We start from the raw sequence: 24,518 nt of genomic DNA on the forward strand, positions 1-24,518 counted from the left end.
TGATGAGGTATTGTGCAGGCGATTATCGTGCCCCAGCACCTGACTGGCCAGACAATCATGCAACTGTATCACCCAGTTATGCGGCATTCAGCTGATCAATGGTGAAACTTTATCCATCAGTCAGTCCCGAACATTTGCGTTTCAAAGTCTGGCTTCACTCTGGCCTCAGGTACCTTTTCAGAGCAACAGTCCGCTTTGATCGCCTGCGCCCAGCTTCCCTTTGGTGTTAAATATTATATGCCTGCTTTTGTTTTTGCGTGTTTGTTTAGCTCTTGTGCTTTTTGGTCAAATTAAATTAGCTCTGGCATGCCCTTCAAGCTATTTTAAAGTTCTGGGTGAACACTTAACTGCACAAAAACTTAACAGATTCTTGTTGACCCTGTAAATAAATTGGTCTCTGCTGCGAACCAGATTAATATTGTTGGCTTCACCTTCCCACACACAGGGAAAGGAAGAAAAGAAAAAAAAAAACTCAACATCTTTTTAAAGCGCAGACTTGATTTTATTTGAAACCCTCCTGCTTCCTCTCAAGATTAAATGCATTACTTTGTTATGACAGCTGAACCCTCCTGTGAAGCAGTGACTTACACCGAGCAAATCCAAAAGTTTAGATTCTGAGGTAAACTACTCTGTGGTTGTAAGCCGGACTCATCTATTATTTGAATTAGGCTGCCTGGAAAAAGAAAGCAAGTGCAGACAGCATTTAAGAAAGGAAAGAGTGAGGTAGGCCTCTGGTCCTGTGTTTATACAACTTGTTACCATAAGGGGTGTGAATTGAACGGCCCTGGGATGCTGCGGGCGAGTGAGATTTAAAGCATGCTTAACAAATGAAATCAAACTGTCAGAAGACTCCTAGCCCATTAAATGAAGTGATTGTTCATCAGCTGGACATATAACAGCGACTTTTACAATCACACCCAAACACACACTGAAGCACCAGCCTCTCTCCTAAAGGGGAAACAGGTTTTCTAACGTGCGCATGTTGGACGGATACATTTTCTTGCTGCTTTTGCTTTACCAAAAAATGCACTCAGGAAATCGCTATTGCAATAAATCTGGGATGAGCCTATCAAGGGTGATATTGTATTTCATTTCCTCTGAGTGAAAACTGATCCTGGAGATTCATGGGACTGGCTCATTTCAATTTCATGTTCTCGTATGATTCAAAACTTTCCAGGTCCTCGGATATTATTAAAAGAGCATATTGTTACGGGACGATTTACAGGAATATATCTGCGGCGCTGCATTAACACAAATTGAAAGGCCGCACGCTAACTGCAGGGATTGTGACAAAACTGTATTAGTAAATAAGCAGGAGGGGAATTAAATGGTTTGTCCGTCTCCATGTGGCTTTCAATCTGTAGCAAAGTCTATTCAATCCAGATGATGAACCCCCTGCCTTATTTGTCGACATAGTTGCAGTTCGGCAGAATTTCCATGCAAGACCGATGTATCAGATGTTTTCCCTTCCTTTGTGCTTGTTCTCCGCACACAGTTTGACCAGTCATCTGTGAATCTCCCATGGTTTAGCTGATAATTCATGATCTCACTGCCATGGACCCGCAGCTTTCAATATGAATTATAAAATGGCAAGCCAAGCATATCAATGGATGACAGACTGGATGTGTATGGCCCGGGGCCAGAGAGGAGTTGGAGCACAATAGCTCCCCCCCATTCATTCAACCACAGGACTGGAAATACCAGTGTGGCACAAGGGAGGGTCTTCCATCAGCACAATGTATGGCATTTCTTGAGACAAATGTTGAGCTGAGACGTGTTGTTAACCTTTGCAACCTTTTTCCGGGGGAAACAGAAACATGCTGGTATGCTCGAGCATTGGAATATTTCACAATCAAACATAAATTAGCGAGGAACCTACAATGTGTTATAGAGCAGCAGGAAAAGAAGACGAGAAAATCTTTTCAGGAATCTCACGCTGCTTTTTGCATTTTCCTCAAACGTCGACTGACTAGATAATTAATAAAAACTGCATTTTAATGTCTTTCATTCACACAGTCTGCTCATGCTGGAACACTTGGTGGTGCCTAAACAAACACCGGCTCTTCACTCTGATCCCCGTCTCTGCAGATATGACACAGCCATCAAACACGAACCACTTAATCTTTTACATCCTCCCTTTTGTGCAATATTTAGATATGAGGAGCGAGGTGCCCGCCATCCTTTTAACACAACAGCCAACTGAAAGTGTTGACATTGACTGCACGATATAATGCCCCCGAAATCTGGCTCTCTTTACTTTAAAGGATCACGATAACAGCTCTCATTCAGTCCCAGCAGGTATGCGTCCGTGCACTTGGCCCGCCTTTGTGGACACTGCCTTTGAATCTGGTCATCTGCTTTCAGATCTGCAGACTGGGCGGTCTGAGACATCTAAAACAAACCTGATACCTGCGTGACCTACTTTATCCTAGCAGGAGAATAACTTTATATGATGTGTTATATAACGGCACAAGGATGTGGAAGAAATGGAGCATATATGTAGAACATGCCAGCGTGATGCCTCCGCTGCTTCTCAGTATTAATTTAAAAGGTGTATTATATCCTTAAGAGGTTCATTAAAACAAACCCATTCTACAAACGAGAAGTTCACAGGAAATGATGCATCGTGCAATCCCGCGTTACTGTTGTTAATTTTATTTCTGCATTTAGTGTTTACTCTCCCAAACTACTGCTGCTGCTGCTGCTTTCTATTAAATGTGCTTAACTGGGGATACACAGGCTGACTTCAATAATGCAGCAGTCATGATATAAATGCAATACATTTGTCACTGGTAGTAGCACTAACTGTGACTGTTAATTAACACAAAAAAATGCATCTACAAAACTAGAAAACAGTCATTTTGGAATCTCCGACGGCTCGGCGAGGTATCTGACAGTGGCGAGCTGTCAGGGCGAGCATAATGACCCTTTAAAGCCCAAAATAGACATCAATTAGACGATATTAAGGAGGAAATGACATCTCTCCTTACATCTGATCTCAGATTCTATCTCTCCGACTGAATATGATATTGCCTGTTTGCATTTATTTTGCAATTTACTTCCGACTTGACAGCCGGCCATTGTCTCTGAAAGCTCTGACAAGTGATTAGCTATAGCTAGCTGCAGACAAGTGTGCTTGTCAAGCTTCCTTTGAATTATATGATATTTCATGTAGTACAAGTACAGTGTGGAAACTGTACTCATAAAAAAAAAGTACTTTCTTCTGAGGCGTTAAGAGGCAGCAGTAGCAGGTGAATAACCAAATCCGGTTGTGATTTCTCATCTGTGCGCAAGATCTGCAGTTGGCTTGAGAAGTTAGAGTCGTGCAGCAGCTTCAAGAGATAGTTCAGAGCGTGAATTGTGAGCTTAGAAAAGGTGTGTGATGCTGTGGCCGGCGATACCAGTATGGCTGTGAAATACCAGTTAATATATATGTGCAGTTTAGGCGGTTTGTCAGTAAATAAATCCTACAACTCCTCAAGACCAAAACCAAGCACGCCATACTCTCACTGCTGTCAGCCGCCCTCGTCTGGAACACTGCTCATATATGCCATGGCTACAGAATAATTGCCCTCACATACTACGGTCCATCATCAACAACTGCTGTCAAATATGGCGGTGACAAAATGCCAAGAAGTTACAGTGAATTCATTCATTTACTCACTACAGCTAGGATTTAACCCATCACCTGAAAGTTACATTATATACAGTATATTATATAATATATATATATATATATTATTGTAAATTTTGCACTCATCTGTTTCACCTCTGTGAGATACTCTATAAGGTCTGGACTTAATTACACCTTCTCTGTATTTAAAATACCCCGGTGTTTTAATCCACGTCTTCTGCGTAGTTATCACATTAATCTATTCCTCTCTGCTAATTAAGGCGAAGGGTTCACTGTGAAAAGATCTGCAGGAGGTCTGAGGAGAATTTTGAGATCTCACAGGAGTGTCATTATAAGTTAATGGTAAATATTTAGAAGATTATGATAGATCTCTTTTTTTTTCTAGTTTAAAAGAATAATTCTAATCCCTCTATGGACAGGAAATGTGAAGAAAGCTGAAGGTGCCTGTGTGTGTGCAGCTCTCCTTGTGTAAAAGTAATCACACGTCACTGATATCCAACTTAATTGAGCCCTGCTGCTGCGCCATGTGCAGCGAGAAATCAGATTACAGCTGCTCATGTAATTGGGGAAAAAAAAGTTAATTAACTTGCAAAAAATGCCCATTTTCTGGCCACTTGGAGACATTCAGACCAAATTACTGAACTTGTATCAACCTTTTAAAATCGATAAGGTGAACCTGTTAGCAAACACTTATTTACACATCCTGCAGCTGGATGGAACAGCATTGTTTTCTGACCACCTATCAAATGTGCGTACACAATTCAGTCTCCTTTTTGCCCTCTTTTAGCTCTCTCCCAACTCCTGAGGAAAATTCATATGTATATCCAATGAACCCATGAATCCTTCATAAGTTCTTCATTCTTTATTTCAAGTCAACAGACCTCCAGTTAGAGCAGCTTAGCTCAGCAGTTCTAAGCTCATCTAAAAAATGAAATGAGACAAGTTGAATTAACTTGAAATCAACACAACTTACAAATGACATTAAGTTAATGACAAAAGATGACTTGATTCCACTAAGTCCTTGTAATATAATTTTTTAGCGGTACAGCAGTTCATTCCATTCCATTTTGCACAAATCGATCAAGTTTGTCAAAAAAGAGACCCGACTGGAGTTCATTCTCACCACTGAAGGGAAAGTCAATACCAGGAGAGAGAAAAATCACTTTCTTTTTAGCTATGTCAATTAGCATTTCAAATGTGAGGAATGTTGGGGGGGGGGGATGATAACTTGATTATACTCTTTCCTGGTGAGGGACAGAAGGTAATTATCAAGTAGGGAGCTTTCCTTGCGGGGACTCGGATGGAAACGCAGATCATAAGCACTGCCATGCAGGCCCTCAGGGCTGGACAGGCTGAAGGTGAGTGGCATGTGGATAGAACCAGATATTGTTTTCAGACTGACACACACACACCCACACCCACACACACACATTCCTTTATTGATGGATGTGCAAATATGCATTCTTAGTCCTGAGAGCCCTCACATCAACTGAAACCCAAAACCTGGACTTTCTGCATACCAAAGCAGTATTCATCTTAAAGAAAGCCAGCAAGACTATTCAACTGAGTTTCTGAGCCACAGTAAATCAGAGGGCTATTCTTCAAATGCCTCTGTAAGACTCTTCTATATTATCTAAAATTGCTAATCTACAAAAAAAATGCATCTCAGCTTGAAAGAATGCTGCGATAGCCTGCTCCATGGCAATCTGTCTTTGTTAACAAATTGTACACTGCATCCCGACCTAAAATAAAACTGGAGGAGAAATCTATCACAGAACAAAACAGCAAGAGAGAGCAAAAAGACAAAACTCAAACTGAAAAGAAGCCGCACTACACCCGCCGCAAAATGATGTGCTTCAACATCTATCTGTAATCAATGCTTGGCACACAAGCATGTGATTTGGGGTTACTTTGTTTCTCTGGTACAATGGGACTGAAAGGGGAAAAATGTAATAATCATCATTAGGCAGACATACCAACATCAGTGGTTTTGATGGGCCCTTAACAGACGGGAGTGTTTTGTGACAATACTTGTAATTATAGCCAAATGTACTAATCCAAAGTGAGGGAGGGAAACAAAAAAGAGCTCTGGGATGTCGTTGCAGACAATTAAAAGCGGCGCCAAGTTCTTTCCCAGGGCCTCAGTCTGGAACCGAATCAAGTGCCCTGCCTTTGATGGTTTCAGGTGCTGACTGATCAGAAGGATCAGATTAAGGCGCAAATAAAAAATGCATCAATTCTCCGTGGCTCCAGTGCTTCTAAGTGCACTGAGGAAATCTGTTAGAAAACCTCACTTTGCAGAAAAGGTGCAGCAAAGCTCATCTGGAGTGGGGATGGGGAACAGAACACCTGGCCTCTGGGCCGTACGCGGCCTGGAATACAGTGTGATCCTGCCCACGAGGTAATTCATAAATACAAAAATAGCAGCTCAGAAATACGAGAAAGAAAAAGCTGTGTGGGGGCAATTATATTTTGCTGTGATAAAATAAAGTAACAAAATAATAGACTAACGTCCTTCAAGGAGGTGCCCTCCAGCTGCATGCCTGTCCGGCTGCCGGTCAAGGTGATTACTGTTTGTTGACGACAAACCAATGTTCCTAGTGTGCAGGGATCGTCTTGCAGGAATGACAGAGACCACATGCAGCTAAACCTCGAAGGAGTTGCAAGAATGTGATTGGATGAAAGTATCGCTCCTCTGTAGAGTTTGATGGCCAAACAAACAGCTTTCACAGGAGCATATTCTGACAATGAGGATGAGACGAAGTCTGAGAGGAAGTTTTGTGTTGAGAGAGCTAATACATAAAAAGCTGAAGCCTAATTTAGCAGGGAAATTTGAAGGAGTGCTTTGTTGTGACTCCAGAGCTGCTTGCATGAGACAAAGTAAAATAGTCTCAAAGTGTTTTGAGACTATGCAAACCATGTCTGGCAATACCACCGTCAGTTCTGGACAAGACTGACTTTGGGAAAACCACCTTTTATTATTTACTAGTTACAGCCACCACATAAGAGAGGTTAGGGTCATATATGTGCACAAATTGTAAGTATTGCCTTCAAAAAATGCTGTAAAGTTTAAAATTGCAGACAGTGAAAGGGTCCCTGCTCCTGCTTTAGAGGAAGGATTCTGAAACAATGTGTGTTGCTCTGGATTTGAAGAAATGTGTCATTGGATCGCCAAGAACAATAATCTCATTGGAAATGAAGCTTGGCGAAAGTTTTGATTCTTGCGCATGCCTCCTAAATCCCAAGCACGGTTCCTGCTATCTCTAGGCTTCACCAGCTTATTCTCATTTTCATCCAATCACAACCTGACACACGCGCCGTGAGCCAATCACCTGTAAGCTGTCAAACTTTGAAAATGGCCTCTCTCCCCTGTCATTCAGCTGTCAGTTCTACACTGTGATCGCTGCATGAGCCACCTCCACCCCTGCACCACCGGACCAGAACATCTGCATCTCCCATCACACCCTCCGACCAGATGCCTTTGGTGAAACGTCCGAACTCCGTGCTGCATTCTTCATCACCACCACCAGCTGTAGTCCTGGAAGTCTCCTTCATTTTCAAGGAACATAATTCAAGTGGCTGCTTCCATGGTGTACTGCTTTCCTGCCAGGGTCTATGTGCAGAAATCTATTCCTCTCGTTGATAATGAATTGAATTTTATTCTAATTCGCTGATTCTCATTTGTTTCCCCCTGAAGTTTCTCCTGATGGAAATACCTTTTTTCAAACTCCAAGGGTAAACCCACAGATGAAGAACACGGCAGCCTTGCTACATAACAGCTCTTCACTTCTTTTGTGGCGGCGACAATATTTGCTAATAAATTCACAGCATTTATAAAGCTGAATAATAAGTGGCTTCTTGAAAGGTTGACCAAAATTACATGAAAACTACTTCTGCTAAGCAGCTCCATGGTAACTCACCTTGTGAAGAGTGAACGCAAACGAGAAGGAGCAGGAGGCAGTGGAACACTGGACACCTCCACAGTGCGGAGGCCATTGTGTGCTGCGTGCAAACAGTCCTGGAGCCTGTTGGCTAATAATAGTCGTTCAGTGTGTTGCGGAGGGCGAGAAGAACGCTGGAGCGGTGTCAACGATCAGTAGTTGTTGGAGAAGCATCACCAGTCATCATCTCATCTGGAAGAAAAAGAGAGGAGAGGGTGTAAAAATGGAGACAATGGACGCCCATCATTTGCATCATCGTAGCTGAAGCTTTGCTGCTGTTTAAAAGTCTAACAATTCTGAAGCTGAGATCAAAACTGTCCATAAAAACGTCCACAATCTCATAGGGTGAAAGAACTTTGATATTCCAATTCCAAATGTGTTTTTATTTCACAGTCAATACTAGAACATATGATATAATAAGTTGATTCTATATTATTTTGTAAATACTATTGCAGTGGCCGTTCTAAACGTGCCTGTTTGAAACTGGTTGTGCCGGTTGCAGCTTTTCTTTCTGAAACTGTAAAAGTGACCTGCAGTTATTGAGCTGTGGCACTTAAGACCAACTGCAGGACTCAGTCCACAGAACCCTGAAGCTGCACCACCGCTGCTGCACAAACAGCTGTTCACCTGTTTATTCAAAGGTCGGTGAAGCTCGACTCGGTTCACAGAACCCTGAACTGGAGAATCAGTTGCCGTTGTTGTTATTTTGGTCAGTGATCATGACTGAGTGATCATGACTGAGGTTGAAAAAACACATTGGCTAGGTTCCTGAGCTCCAGATGGATAATCGCCCTGAAATTCAAGTCAGCCGTGTTGAAACATTTAAAAGAAAACAAAAGAAAAGAAAAAAAAAAGGAGGTATAAACCAAACCCCGGCACAAAAATCAAGGTCTGAACCGAACCCTGGATTTGGAGAATCATTAGACCCCTGCTGCTGCTGATTCAGTTTTTCCTCTGGCTGTGTGCACTGCAATAAAATAAATCATGTGTAAATCTGAACACCATGAGAACAAAAACTCCTGGCTGCCGTTTGATTGGCTAAACAAAAGCATTTTTCACCCAAATATCCCCCAAAATTCCCCTCAAAGCTTTATGAGGGCACCGAAAACAAAGCAGATAGCGTGCCTGCTCCTCGGCACTTATTCAGCACTCTGCAGCGTGCTACAACTGAGTGTTTACACTGCCTCATTCTTCCACTCTTCCCTGTTCCACCTTCCCCATTTACTCCAAGATCCCCGCGGGAGAAAGCTTGTCGCTCCGGCAACACGTTCACACAGGACGCCATTAGAGACACGGCTGCTTTGTGAGCTACTTTTGTCTCCTTCCTTATCAAGGGATGGCAAAACAGTCCTTTGTCTGCGAAAGCTGCAAAAGGTTAGAGCCTGGGACAGACGAGCACACCAGACAGATAAGCTGCTTACCAAAGTCAAACACCGAGGAGGGATGTGTTGTGTCATATGTGAAATGCCACACACAAACACAAACACACATAAGACTCTCATATGCATGCCTGCACAAACATATAGCAAGGACATGCACACTCTTGATGGCATGGACACACATGTGCAGAGAAAGGAGGCGCACAAGCACGCACACACACACACACACACACACACACAGATATATTGCATTTTGTTTATTCCCTTGTGGTTGCCATCCAGCATCTCCTCAATAAACACACACACACACACACACACACACACACACACACACACACACACACACACACACACACACACACACACACACACACACACACACACACACACACACACACACACACACACACACACACACACACACACACACACACATATTCCCACTGTACACAGGATCAGTCACTTGGTAGCCACCGCTATGCAGAGGAGAGTGAATGTTTCCAGTTTCTGAATGCAGCTCTCGTCAGCCACCCTGATTATTTTATAATGAACCTAAATTTGAGCAGCAGAGCAGTCAGCTCTGATCACTCTCCGGGCCTCACTAATGTGCTTGGATATTTCTGGCAACATGAAAAACCCACAAAACATGGGAAGCTTCCACATTAGCATGCTGAGTAATAATTTAAGTCACTATTAGATTCATTCTATACGTAACCAGTGCCTGGCCGGGACATAACATTTGAATAAAAGCCCACTGGATCTCCACCTAGTCTGACGCAGCCTGAGAGTATTTATTTTCATTTGAGGTCACTCTGGTCGAGCAGTCGTGCAGCACAGTTTGTGCCAAGGAAACACACAATACGGCTTATTTATAATTTATCACTTAAACTTGGGTGGCTTTATAGGAATTGTGGTTTTATTTGTCTTCCAGTTGTTTATCTGCCAGTGGCGCCTGACCAGATCAGATAAGAGCGAACTGGAGGGGGGTGCTTTCATACTCTCCTCTATGGGAAGCCTCACACCACATCCACGGAGGCTGCACATGCTCTTAAGTCTCGTAACAAGACTTTGACCAGTTCAATATTGGGCAGAGCACCAACTCTCCAGAGACACATATGACTTCTTCCTCAGCCATTTATCATCCCCCTATATGAGGCCCGGGGCCATGGGGTAACCATAATGGTGGTTGACAGGAGGAGATTGGAAACTGTTGGGGGCACATCCCCTGGCCCCTCTGGCCTGCTGGGCCCTCTGAACCACTCAGTCCCCTCAGACACCAGGGGGCGAGAGCCTGCCAGGCCTCTCAGATGAAGTCTTGCCCTCACCACCCCAGGGTTCTTTCTCCTGATCGGCCGTCGCCCCGCTGAGTAACACGTCTCCTTTCTCTCCTAAGCCGGTGGAGGACACAGCCGTGCTCATCTTCCTAAAAACACAGTTTTGTTTGGTGGACTTTCTGCACTGAATTGGTCCGGACTTGAGATAAAGGGATTATGTGATTAAGATGAAGATGCCTTTGCACAAGAACTATCACATAAATCATAATTTCACATCAGGGGACAAATGGGGGAGATGATTGTTGGGGGGACTAAGATGTTCTCAAGTAGAAAATGATTTGAAGAGGTAAGCGAGGCCCCTCAAGAGATATCTACACTGAGCCCCACCCTCCTCGAGCCTGGGAATCGAGGTTCCTTGTAACGCGTCCAGCGATTTTCACATAATGATCATCATGTTCCACTGACGCAGACGTGTAAAAAAAAAAAGGGTACACAGTTATGACTGTCACCACCTACACTTAATCTAATGTGCAGCAACATGTAACATACATGAGAAGACCGCAGACGTTTCGAAAGTTTTTCCCTTTCCATCTGCTCGTCTCCCTAAAAAAAAAATGCAAGTACATATATATTCGCTCATTTTTCTCTCTCCCTATTAACAGTACGTCTTTCTGGAAACAAGGCGAGAAAAAAAATCTAGCAATGAAATGAAAAATGATCCGCAAACATTCACGACATCTGTTTTTCTTTTGTCTCCAACGCATACACGGTGGAAACCCAAGGAGAGAAATCTATCATCAGTTAAGATAATGGAGAAAATCACAGTCCACAGCAAATTTTTCACATCAGCCTGATAGAAATAATAAGCAAGCATTTAGAAGAGGACGGCAAGCAATTAAAACATAATTAAAATAAATGGATAGAAGGAGACAGCCCACATGTCTTCACATGAAATACAAGGCTGAGTGCAACAGCCGGCAAAATGAATGTGAGGCTCCTTTGACAAAGCTTGTGTCTGCCCAACTCAAGCTGGAGAGGAGTCCGGTGAAAGAGAGAGTGGGAGACGGGGGGGAGACGGGGGGAGACGGGGAGTTTGTAAGCCGAGTGGGACTAAATAGAAGGGAGAGGGAGAGAAGAGGAGGAGAAGAATGGGAGGGGGAGAAAGGAAGGGGCGGGAGGGTCACCGCGGAGGATTGACAGCCTGTGAGTATGGCCTGACCTCCTGGGTTCGCCCCCAAGTTTTCTCCACAGGCTTAGAGAAGACAAAAATAAAGCCCAGGAATGTTAATTTATTTTCAATTGTCAACGCAGAGAGAGGAGGGAGATAAAGAGCGCATACATACATATCAAGTAAGACTGAAACAAAACTAATGCGCAAGTCCAAGTGTTTGCTGAAAACCCACAAGTGAAATAGAGATGTGGCTCTGTTGAGCCGCATCTCGCCAGCACAATGATTCGTCTTTGAATAACCACCAATTTGGAGAACTTTCTGCTCCGCCTCCATGCCCTACATTCGGCACGAAAAAAAAGACTAACACGTTAGAGGGAGAATTTCAAACATCAGAAAATGGTTGATGGGTAAGAAGTGGGAGACGGGAACTACAGGAACTAAGAAAATACAGCCCCCAGACTCTTCTTCTGTCCTCGGTGCACCCTGATGTTCCCAAGGAAGTCTTTTGTCATGACAGTCCTGTCAGGGCTGCGCTTTCCCGCCCTACAGGGACATGATGTCATTTCCTTGGCTCCACCAGTGATGTAGAGGAGTTGCCATCAACTGCCAGGAACGGTGATGGGCCGACACCAAATGCAGCAAACAGACAGCGTTTCATCAGTGCAGAGCTGATGGGATGTACGACTATCAGGATTAAAGATGGTGTAAACTGAGCTTTACAACTGTACACACAAGTGTTTCAGCTAAAACTATTCATCAATAAGATTTGATGATTGAAAGATGGTCATTTCCTTTTAAGGCACAAAATCCCCTGAGTTCAATTGGGAATTTTTCTATGTTTCATTGCTCTTGTGTGATAGTAAAATGTATATTTTGGTGTTTAGCACTGTTGGGCACATATATGATTTGATGGAAATTTTACAATATTTTTTGACATTTTATAGATTTATGTGTTGAGCAGAAGTAAATGCAGTTTTTACTTTTAAGAACAAAACAGTAACCTGAAGCAAAAACTGCTATTTTTCATTAATTGCAGCCCTACAACACTAGAATTCATGATTAATATATTCCTAAAATAATAGTTTGGTCAAATGTCATTAGATAGTAAAAAAAAAAACATTTGTTTCAAAGATTCAAAAGAGACATTTTCAAAATTTAAATGTGCACCACCGAAATTAATTCGTTTTTCTCACAGTGGACCAAGAAAAACTGTTAATATTCACATTTGGAATCAGAACAAGGCTGTAGTCATTGAGTTTTTTTGCTTCTTAGCTTTCAAAAAGAACAATTGATTATGAAATAGTTGCTGATTGATTACTGATCGAGTTCAGCTGCAGTTTGCTGGAATTTTGTAATATTTTCTGCAGATTTTTAGGGAAATATAGCTTTGGATTACTTCCTATAAGCCAGTGTGAGCTACTGTATCCTACTTACTGCTTGATTCACTTCCTACAAATATTTCATAAAGCCATTTTCTCAGATATAGCACACAACAGACGTGCTCTCACCCACTGGAAATACTGCATTATGTTGATGTGGTAGAGCGAGCAGGAGGCAGGATGGAAACATCATCAACACACCTACTCTTTTAAATCTCTGGACAATGACCAGCTTCATCGACAGTTGGACCAGTTGCACCAGACAATCAACAGACTGCTAACGTCCGTTTAATGTCCTGTCCAACTGAGTCAGACATTTGCGTTCACACGTGCAGTTCCTCCGAGTGACGTTACGATCAGTTCAGGGTTGCAGCGTGTGAATGAAAGCGCCATATGTCAACAGGTCCTTTTTGAAGAGGGTTGATAGATTAATATAACTTCTTATAACATCTTCTGTTTAGGCCTTGGTCAGAATGAGTTCTTGTAACTTTTAAATATGAAAAAGTCAATTCAAGGCACATCAATTGACTCTTTTATGTCTTTTTTTTTTATTTTTTAATGGCACCGGCTTAAAAGGAGACCTTGGAAAAAAACATGCTTTTAAGTTGAAATGTTCTTCAGTGCAGCTCAAAAGGCCCAAACAGAATAAGCCCTGAAAGGTGCGAAGCTATTTTGTTGAGAACACACAACAGTTGGTGTGTTCAGCGGCTCCTGGCCAAATGATTGAGGCTGGAGATAAGATAGTGCCAGCGGGCAGATGGACATAGAGAAACAGAGAGGGACGAGCAGAGAGGCTCAGTTAAGTGAAGGGAACAAAGAACAAAGAAGACCCCTGCTGAACAACCAGGTTAGTGTCAAGCAAAATGAAGCGGGCGGAGGTGTGGAGGCTTCAAAAGGAGCTCAGCCGAGAAGCAGGCGAGTTGAAAAGAGGAGTAAAAGCGGATGTTTATGGAGATGGTTGTAGTTGAGATCACGTGTCAACACATTAATGAAATCTGCCTAAAAAGACTCAACATTTATCATCTGTCAAAAGCAAAAACTGATGATTAATTGAGTTTTTCAATTTTGAATTCGAGCTTCAATTTACTCTGACGCACTCAAAACGCCTGTTTCTGTCCGACCAACATGCAAAACTGGAAGACGTTGACATACCACTCCTATAAAACGGAGAGCACATGATCAAACAGAGATTTCTACATTTCTAATCAGAGTTAAGAGCAGTGGTAAGAGCAAAGCAACATCCAGAACAGCCCAGTATACATGTTTCTGATTAGTGGGGGGGTTTTTGTGTGTGATTTTAGTGGAAACTGCTTCATATGAGCCAGTGTGCGCTGCTTATTTCATCATAATTACTGTTAGAGACGCTGAAAATGTTTGGCATTTTGATTCGAGCGACTAATACCTGTTCAAAGTTGTTGAAGATTAATTAACTTGTAGCTAATCAACTAATCATCTCAGCTGAATTATTGCAATAGACAATAGCTTGTTGGAGTCTGTAATAAACGAAACTACACCGAATCTGCTGAAATAAGGGGAGAGCGGCTAAGATGTCGTTCAGTAATACTCAAGCTGCATGCTTCAGCCGAGCCGTGTCGCCGTTTGTGCTTGGCATTGAAATGGATGGGCTGACCTCGGAGCAGTTGGTTGAGCAGTGGGGTCACCGGAGAGGAGCAGAGAGCAGCTCGACACTGACACAGGAAAGCGTTGGTTTCTCCTTTCAATCAGTCTCTTCATAAATCTACTGAAAGCCGCACTTCTCGCCTCTGCTGCGCATAATCCCAGCACTCCCCTGCACGCTCTTTATCCACAAACACACCCACGCACACACTGCTCACCTCCAGCTCACTCTGTCGTTAAAGCACTTTCTTTTTTTTTTTTTACAAGGAGCAAACCCACAATTGGCCAGGCAACATTTACCCCGCATTAACTCTCACACACACACACACACACACACACACACACACACACACACACACACACACACACACACACACACACACACACACACACACACACACACACACACACACACACACACACACACACACACACACACACACACACACACACACAACAAAGGTGTTGATGTTCACACCTTCTGGGCGGAAATTGTATCGACACCATATAACATTTTTACTCACTGTATAGCCGCTTTCACAGGGCACAGGCTTTCCTGGCGAAATGTACATAAAGTAACTGCTAATACGCAACATCTGGGATGTTAATGAACAACATGCCCACGAGGAGAAATCTGTGCAATCAAGTCTCCGCCGTCGCAGGAATCCATTCATGTGCTGCCATCGCAACAGAAAAAGATGTATCGTAATAATCAAACATAATTTCCGCAACTGACAGCAACTTGTTTAAACAAAGACAAAACAGCAGATGAGACGTTGCATCTGGACCGCAGTGATCTCAGGTTGGGTTGAAAGCCAGAAAGTCTTTTTCCTTTTCCGCCCCTGAAGGAAATGACACATTATTTGTAAACTATCTCAGGGTTGTCATTTGGGACTGGCTGTGGTTTTTTATCAGAGGACATTTCTGATGGGAAGCAGGAGGTCTCAGATTTGGACCCGGGAACTGACATGGCAAGATTCCGACGGGGCTAAAATTTACATGGCCCCAATTTTCAATTACATCTGTTCACATCCCCCTCCGTAAAAAACTAATCCCATCCAAATAGGGCTCATGACATAATAGGCAAAGGGCCAAATTTTTTGCCAAAAGCAAAGACTTTTCACTCAGAAATATATGCAAATTGAGCAAACACCATTAATCCGAGTGAGGGGTAAGTAGTAGACACCGAGAAACAAATTTGAATTGTATATGCAGCCCAGTGTAGATTTGGTTTTTAGGAGTGAGGAGGATCATGAAGTCAGAGGTGCTGCTTCCTCTCTTTATATGTTTATATCAGCGTAGAACATAACACCGCATAAAATTTTCGAAACTGTAAAAATGCCAAATAGATTCTGATTGAGCTTTCAACATGTGAGGACTGGCTGCTATTCCTTTTCTTATGTGAATATCTAAAGTGAATGTTTTTTTGTGCGCTGGACAAAGGCCATCTGAGAACGTCAGTGTGGGCTCAAGGAAATTGTGAGTTTTCATAAGTGTCTGACATTTCATTGGCAGAATGATTACGCCACGGACATAAATTAGACCATTCCTAAAGTTCACTCAAATTATCGTTGGATCAAACTCCTGTAACACTAACTCTTGTGTGTTCACATCTGCCAGTAATATAAGCATCTCCATTCCCTCCTTGTATTTCAGCCACACAGCTGTTACGTTACCAGTCAATGTGTCTTGTGTCATGTAGTGAGAAATTATTTTTATTGGAGGAACATGAGCTGTTAACCAGATAATTTACATCATCCAACGTCTGTCCTGACGTCCTGATTTACTCTTACTGCTCGCTGGATTTTCCTTTTGCTTTCATTTGAATGCAGTGACTGTTAAGCAAAGACACAACTTCATGGTTCCCTTCACATACACTGATACATTCATCCTGCTGGTTTCACCTTCATAAAGTGGCTTCATTTAACTTCACATTACCGATGCTTGATCAGTGAATGGGCTGCTTTCCAACTATGGACGGTTTGTGTGGTCTCTATTCATTCGGTGTCCGAGGTGACGGACATGCATTAAGTCGCCTTGATTCTGGGCTGTAATGTGCCCTCGGAGGCTATCGAGTGTTGTATTTCTTCACAGATCATCAGGGGACAATTTGTTAAATGACATCAGCACATGTTTGGTGTGTGACGCCATCAAGCACGCAGACACCAAGGCACGCATTGCTTTGCATTAGGACTGAACTCTGGACGATGAACCACAGACTCCAGAATGACCACAGAGCTGAAGTAACCGCTCCTTCAACATAAAACTCAAAATATAAACTTTATTATCATTGCAGGGCCAATGTATATACAGCTATGTTTACATACTTACTTAATTGGTTACTCAGTTTAATGTTAGGGCTGGGAAATAAAAAATAAAAACAATACAACAATATAATTTTATCTGTCGGAATGTAAAAGAGTTCACTATATATCATTATATGGCTAATGCATTGTGCAAACACAGTGAGGAGGTTTAACACATAACTGATCTACCTCAGATTTGTAATGTTTAGATGTTTGTCAAGTGTGTCTCTGATCATAAGAGTTTAAAACCAAACGCTTCACTCAGAAGGAAAAATCTGACTTTGAACTAAAAATAAATAATAATGTGACATTTATCGTGATAATTATCGATATACTGAGGTATATATGACAAATAAAACACTTTGAACTTGAACTTTGATGTGAACATTTTCTATCTTGACAACAGTGATGTCGCCCAGTCTTAGTTTATATCATGATAAAGCGTGTGTGATTAAGTGTGTGTCTGTTGGTTTAATAATTTAATCTGTTGACTTTCTCTGTTTTAGATCACTGTCAACTATTAATATTTAAGAATTTACGACATCTCAATCTATTTGAAGACTAAACCTTTGAATTTGGACCTTTTCACTATTTTGTAACTTTAATTAGAGCAAATAATTTACCAGTTAACTAAAAAATTAAAAAAACTAAAAACATCAACAATAAAAAAAAATCTTGCAGCCCGTGAGCAAAGTCAATTAGTTGTGTTCTAGTGCTATGTATAAAATCCGTTCACTGGAATCGATAAATGATCAAACTGAATGAATTCCTTATTATCAGTAACTACTTTCTACTTTCTACTTTCTACTTCACACTCACAACACATCACAAACACAAACTTGTAAAAATACTCATTAAGCCAAACACCCTTAGAGGAGTGTCACCATAAATTGAATGTGTAAGAGCTAAAGTGAGTATAATATAATTAATAATAAACTAACAAGCAGTGGGGAAGTCTTGAGGAGTGTGATTTTCCTTGACAACTTAAGTCTCTGTTTGTGTGAGGGGTTCAGGAGGTGGAAATCGACTCCACACTCCACCCTGCAGGATTCCCAGCCATGCTAAATGATGTTCAAACCTGGCGAAGGGGGAAACCTCACCAGGAATCTGATTTAATTTGCGAAACCGCAGCAACACCAGAGTAGTGGGCCTGTTAAAAAAAAATGGCCTCATATATACCTCAGCCATTACACAATCGTGTGAAGTAATCATCAAACCTAATGAGTCCCGCGAGGGGGCTGCCAGTACTATTAAGGACCCACCACCACGTTTAACAGTCGGCAGCAGGCGTCTTCCTGTGTTCTCGGCAGGTAAAACCATCAGGATGCAGGAGAGAGTGAGAAAGGCTTTTTATTCATTTTCCATTTCTCAGGCTCTTGCTTCTCACATCGGGTCACCTACTTTAGCTCGTGACTCGGCCCTGGATATAAGTGTTCCTAAGGGGGCCTGCATTATCAATTCCTGCTTTGTGATCAAAATATATATTTAGCCGAGGAGGTTTTACAGCGTTACTTCAAATGTGGTTGGACTCGGAGGTCCCCGTTTCATTGGGTTTACCTGCTCATCCTCACAGGTTTGTGTGAATATGCACCTCTGAGCTTCGAGTCTCATCCACTGTTATTTTTGGAACTTTTGAGACTTTTCCCAACTAATCGAAATGTGTCTGTGGCGCGGAGTGCACAGCTCTCAACAGCTGTCAATTACTGAAAGATTCGTACTCATCCTAACTTATTGGATTTGAAAGTTTGTGATTTAAAGCAGTTTTCATTGGTTGTTATATATATTACTTTTCACTCTACTTTTCACTTTCTTCTCCTGAGGGATAAGTCTAGAGCCGCTTTCAGACATGAACTGAACTCCGGATATTCTCCAGTAATTATCCAAAGGACTGTATGTGGGAGAGTAAATGTCCGAGTCAGTCAGAGGGCTGGCAGGAAAAACTCCCAAAAAATAATGCAAATATCTCAGGATGAAAAAGAGGTGAAAGACATCAAAGATTTGAGAGCTGCACGTCTGATAATGCGCTTCGCTCTTCAGCTGCTCAATGCTCCACAGTGTTGACCAGCTAGTTGCTAACTGTGCCTGTCTGCTGTTTGGCAGTGGGTTTTTCTTAGACCTCTGGGAGATCGCAGATATGCTGATGTTATGCAGTGTTATATTAAAAAGCTGATTTATGCAGCGGTAAAAAGTATTTTTATGTGTCCAAACAGAGTATTAGTACCAACAACCTGCTGTTGTGTTGCCATCGCTATGAAATAATTAACAATACCCAGCACTATGATTGACATGTTGTCGGGATTTTTCAGACAGTTCCCTCTAATTGTAATTATATTAGTTTCTGTGGCCAAGACAGAGCGATTCAAGTAATACAACTAATAGAATGTGTTGATTAGACTCTTCTGAAGCTGACCCACAACTGATCATTTAGGCAGATATAATTTATTACAAAGGCAAATGAAAATTAGTTCAACTTCATTAAGTAAAAAATAGAAGAAAATAAGGTGTGATTTATGACATTTTAGCAGTGTGTGTGTGTGTGTGTGCGTGCGGGTGTTCTCCCCAGAGTGCCTGATTATTTCAACTATTTCAACTCAAATTGTTTTATAATTCAATTTATCTAAAAACATGATTAAAACGCTTAATAATGTTGATGCTGTTCAAATCCAACAACACTAATTAAAGGCTGATTATTCTGAATTATTGCTCTGATTAGAGAAATCCCTCTGTAGAGATTCAGCATTTCGCCACAGCTTTAAATATCAAGCTCACATCTCCCAGCCATATTGAGAGTTTTACCATTTGGCTGTGGTGATTTGGAAATAAGGCATGGACTTAATATGCACACACCATGCTGCAGGCCTGGATGGGTTTCATGCTTGTTTTCAATTCAAAGTGCTTTTTTTTCCCCGAGTATCGGTTTCTATTAATTGTCCACCCACTCTGTCTGTTCCTCTGGAAACTGAAAAACACTGGCATCAATCTGCAGCATTTCCAGTGGGAAATGGCAGCTGGCTGGACTTGTTTTTCTTGTTCCTTTGCACATAATTACTTTTTTTGTTCTGTTCCTGTCCTCACTGACACAGTCTCAGGGTTATTATTTTAGAGTTACAACCCATGATTCGGCTGTAAACCACTTCGTTTTCATTTTCAAAGATGGACCACTGCACTGGTGGGCCTGAAATGTCTTCTTCCTTCACAACAGACACACTCATCCGCCCTGTGTCCCAAAAAAAAAAAAACTATTCGCAAGCTGTAACAAGCCAGAATAATCAAAGCTTACAACATAATGTCACAACATATCTCTAACGTCTACACAATCTCCCAGAAAATGAAGTCCAATCTCAGGAGGTAAAATTGGCCAGATTTCTTCCCGTCAATACAACAATTCTGGGAGATTTTGCCAAAGACGAACAGTTTTCACAATTAAATGCGGTGAATCTCAGCCAACAGCGTCCACATCTCTAAATAAATGTTCAAATGGAACCTAAAATGAAGCCTAAAGGACAATCCGGGCACACCAAATTATACGCTTTACCCTTATTTCAATGAGTTGGTTCTGCTCGCTCCATTGTAATGCAAACTGGAGGGCCATACGAGCGCATAGAGAATGGATTGGAACAATGATGAAAGTGCCCGCTGTAAGAATCAGGACAGCTGTCAGGGTGTACATTTAGCAGTTAAGGGGAGAGGTTTTAATGAAATGCAGCTATGTGTGCAGCAGACAGAGACACAGACACTCGTTCTGTCTGCAGCGTGTGATACAGTTTGTCATTCAGGGTCAGAGGGGCAGCTCAAACCTCCATTCCTCCCTTTAGAAACAGATTGGGCTTGTGGCTGCGTGGTTTCTTCCTCCAGGAAACAGGGGCGAGTCTAGTTTTTTTTTTTTACAATGAGGTGGCTCGGGGGGGGGGGGACCAGGGGGCCTGCGAGGGTTGTCTTCAGCCTTTCACAACTTCTATTATTGCTACAGACAACATCCCATGTCCATATACTTCAAAATATATATAACTGAATGTGTTGATAGCAAGAAGAGCGACATGTGGTCTGTGGTGATTTGTGTCTCTCCTCTGATTCCACGTCACAAATCATGCAGCTATTGACAGCCCCGTAATCCAAAAGTGTTGGACAATGTCAGATTGACAGTAGCCAGGTGCCTCCTCCTGGTGCCCCCCAGGAGCCGGTCATATTTAAGGGAGGGGCAGTGCCCCTACGTGCCACCCCTATAGACCACCCCTGCCTTGGGCCAAGAATAGGGGCAGATTCAGGGGCTGGGCCGGGGGCACTAACTATGTGAATTTGTTAAGAATTTACATTTTCTAAGGTGATTTGACACAATGTGCTTGAACAAATTTGAAAATATATTCAAACATTCAAAATATATTCAAACAAGACATGGCTTAAATTTGCACCTTAATGAACAAAAAGTTGTGCATGAATGTTGGCTTGTATAATTGGCCCCTCTGTGTAAACTGTGGCCCCTGATTTAGAAAAATCCTAGATCCGCCACTGCAGAGGCTTCATATATCTGAGAAAACTGTTTTAGTTTTGTTAAGCGATCAAAAAAGAAAATCTGACTATGAGTGCTGTGCATCACCCATCGAGTTTACTGTAGAGAAGTCTGTTATTTTTACATTTACCGAATCAATCATTAAATCTACTTGTTTGTTTATTATTCCGACCAACAGTCCAAAACTCAGATGTTCAGTTTAAGCCATAAAAAAATTATCAAATACTATCCATCCACAAACCAGAGAATAGAGACAATTAACTGATTGTCAAAACAGTTCCAGGTTAATTTTCTTTCAATTGTCTCATCAATTACTCAACAAATCATTTCAGCTCCAGTGGCGACAAAGTTTAATTGTTCGCTCAAACTCCGGCAAAACAACTTATTCTGTTCCTTCACCTGACAGCTTCACCTCACATCATATCCTGTTTTATTAAAAGTACCTGACTTGAAACATTTGTTTCTACAAAATATATTCATATAAAAAAAAAAGTCCAAGCCCGAGTGCCGTGTGTACTCATACAACAAATACACAGCCACCACTGCACTTCTCAGGGCTTCAAAAACACAGAAAAGGCTTCTGTGGATGCATTGCTTTTCTCTGCTGCCAACTTTCCCTTGTGCTGTGGCTAAACCCAACAGTGGTATAAAGGATGCATGCTTCTTTTATTTTATTTTCAGCCCCCTGCCTCCTTTTTTACTTCTCCTCCAGTACATCATTCCTTTGGGTGTTTGTGCAGTGTCCCTTAGTTACCGGATAAGAGACCCACCAGCTCAGAGAGTTAAAAGCCTGCCCTGTCCCACTCATACAAACAAGACCATCAATAATTCACCCTCATCGGGAAGCATTATCTAACGGCCTTATGAAAATTTAAAGTTTGTGGGTGACAATACAGAACCAGTAAGAAAGTGCTCCACTCCAGGTGGCAACAGATATGTTTAAGTGGAGGCAGAGGGAGACTCGTCTGCAAGGCGGATTTCACCAGTGCACATGAAAGACAGACTCCTCTCTGAAACTCTCAGTGATAGTCAATGAGAAGACACATCTGCACTCCACCGTGTGTGTGTGTGTGTGTGTGTGTGTGTGTGTGTGTGTGTGTGTGTGTGTGTGTGTGTGTGTGTGTGTGTGTGTGCGACTGTGCAGCACACAGAGGTGGAAGCGTTTGCTTGGCTGTATTAACGCCCAGGCTCATTCTCATTGACAGTGAAATCCCTCTAAGCCTGGATCAATTACACCCAGCTCTGCTGTAATTAAAATGTCCCAACAAAGGTCTTAGGAGCACAGGACAGAAACCTGCCCATTGAAAATAAGCTCAGTCCAATCTATAGCACCATCTCCAGGAAAATAGTTTAAGATTGAATCGGGCTTTCTGCAGCAATAAGCACAAAATGTGTCCGAGCGTGGCTGCTGTGCTCACAAATAATGCTTTTAAATCCCCGAATAAGATCAGGATATTAATTTAGATAATGTGCAAAGTGCACGGGCTCACATGAAATACAATTATAACCGTGATATAGTACATTTATAAAGCGTTCGCCATCTAACAATACAAAGGAAAACCTGTGCTTGTTTTTGTGGACCTTAACTACTGCGAAAACGAATTATTTGTTCTCTTAAGTACCTCTGATTTCTGATTATGCTCTGCTGAGAAATGACAGAATGCTTATGGGTCTCCTAATTAAAACTCAGCGGTGAAGTGATTAGCAATCACAACTGCACTCTTCAAATATCACGATCTGATTTGCTTGGCTGATCAACAACAACCGTCCTTCTCTCGCTGCATCTCACTGGGTCTGCAGTCACTCTCTCTCTCTCCGTATGTGTGTGTGTATTAATAAGGCCCCTGAAATGTGGGGGGGAAATCAGCCCAACTCCACAAGAAAGGGCTCAGCTGAATTTTCTATATCTCATAATTTCTGCCTTTTTTTGCCAGGATGTCATTTATGTGTTTTCTTTACTGCTGAGTGCCAGCAATCATGAAACAGATTACACACCACCACTGATGAACGCTTAAATTTTTTTGGTTGTACATGATAATTCGTCATAGCATGAACCCCGAGTATAAAATATCAGCAACATTACTTATGGCAGCCGCAGAAATGAAAGTTGAAAGCTGCTCCCTCATTGCGTCGAGGAGGGACTGTTCCACAGACGCGGAGAGAGCAAGATGGCTGACTGCACTGACACATTTTGAAAGCGTGCCTTCGCCAGCCTAGGTAATAGATTCTCTTTGCCGTGCGACTCCCACCGCTTCTCATCTTCTGTGACAACGCCTGCCAATCAAAGCCCGGGGAACGTTCAAGGGCTTTGACAATATCTCCTCACCTTGAAAACACATTGACTTCATCACAAGACACCAAGTAACACCAAGTAGGCATCAAAAAAAGCCATTAGACAAGGCACACAAATAACTGGCAGGCTACAGGTGCAGCTAGTGCAGCTCCCTGAAGATTGGCTTTTAAAGTATTCTTTCTTTACGTAAAGACACGATGACAACAACAACAATAACAACAAGAAATGCCAGCAATACTGTGGGAGGTGACATTTAAATGTTGGACAGAAAAAGAGCACTGCAAGAGAGGAGCACTAAATGTGGAGGGCTGTTAAGATCATTTATAAGAATTTGCACCAAAGCCGAAGTAAGTAAATGTACTTAAATATATATATATTTAATTTAGCCTTAAGTAACTAGTTTCTCAGGGAGCAAATGTGCCTGTGCTGTTCATGTGAAAGCTCTTAGAGTTCAAGCTGCCTGTCACATGCGGACGCCCTGTACATTACTTATTTGGAAATTGGTGTCGGTGAGTACCTGTTCCCATTTCCCTCTATGCTGTGCAAAATGAAAAATAACAACATTACATGAGATCAGAAAAGTGATTTACATTTTTATATGATTCATGAGGACAGGGATCGGTTTCTCCGCAGTGAAGCATGGCCCCGGCCTCCATTTGTAGGATAATTATATGATACTATTTAGGAATTTGAAGAGGAGAGAAGCATTTCCCAGCTGAAGACTGATGACCTGTCAGATACACCTAATACCAACACAAAGCCGTCAGCCTTTAATCTGCACACTTCCTGTGACCTGTACTGTGACAGAACCAAATAAAGCACACTATCTCCGAATCCCCCCGAGACGGAGCAGTGTCCTCATATGCTAATGTCCGCCAGTGTTGGAGGAGAAGCTGCGAGGGCGGCCCAGACAACTCACAGGTCAGTGCTAATCTTCTGATATATGGAGCCTAAAGACCCGGGACACATCCATCACACCCCGCCGACGGCTCCCCGACTGGGAGAGATCTGCACGCA

The 24,518-nt window shown here is 42.2% G+C and overlaps 1 protein-coding gene across 12 annotated transcripts in view; it reads right to left on the reverse strand.

The window, feature by feature from the left end:
- LOC118117503 (adhesion G protein-coupled receptor L2) overlaps window positions 1–24,518 on the reverse strand; it is an 89,130-nt gene that overhangs the window by 59,554 nt on the left and 5,058 nt on the right. For all 12 annotated transcript variants that reach the window (XM_035169766.2, XM_035169767.2, XM_035169765.2 and 9 more), the window contains exon 2: window positions 7,555–7,767. In XM_035169766.2, coding sequence (XP_035025657.1) covers window positions 7,555–7,630 — 76 coding nt within the window. In that variant the 5' untranslated portion in view covers window positions 7,631–7,767. The remainder of the gene's footprint in view (window positions 1–7,554; window positions 7,768–24,518) is intronic.

The sequence above is a fragment of the Hippoglossus stenolepis genome, chromosome 11, assembly GCF_022539355.2.
Source record: "Hippoglossus stenolepis isolate QCI-W04-F060 chromosome 11, HSTE1.2, whole genome shotgun sequence".
NCBI classification, from domain to species: domain Eukaryota; kingdom Metazoa; phylum Chordata; class Actinopteri; order Pleuronectiformes; family Pleuronectidae; genus Hippoglossus; species Hippoglossus stenolepis.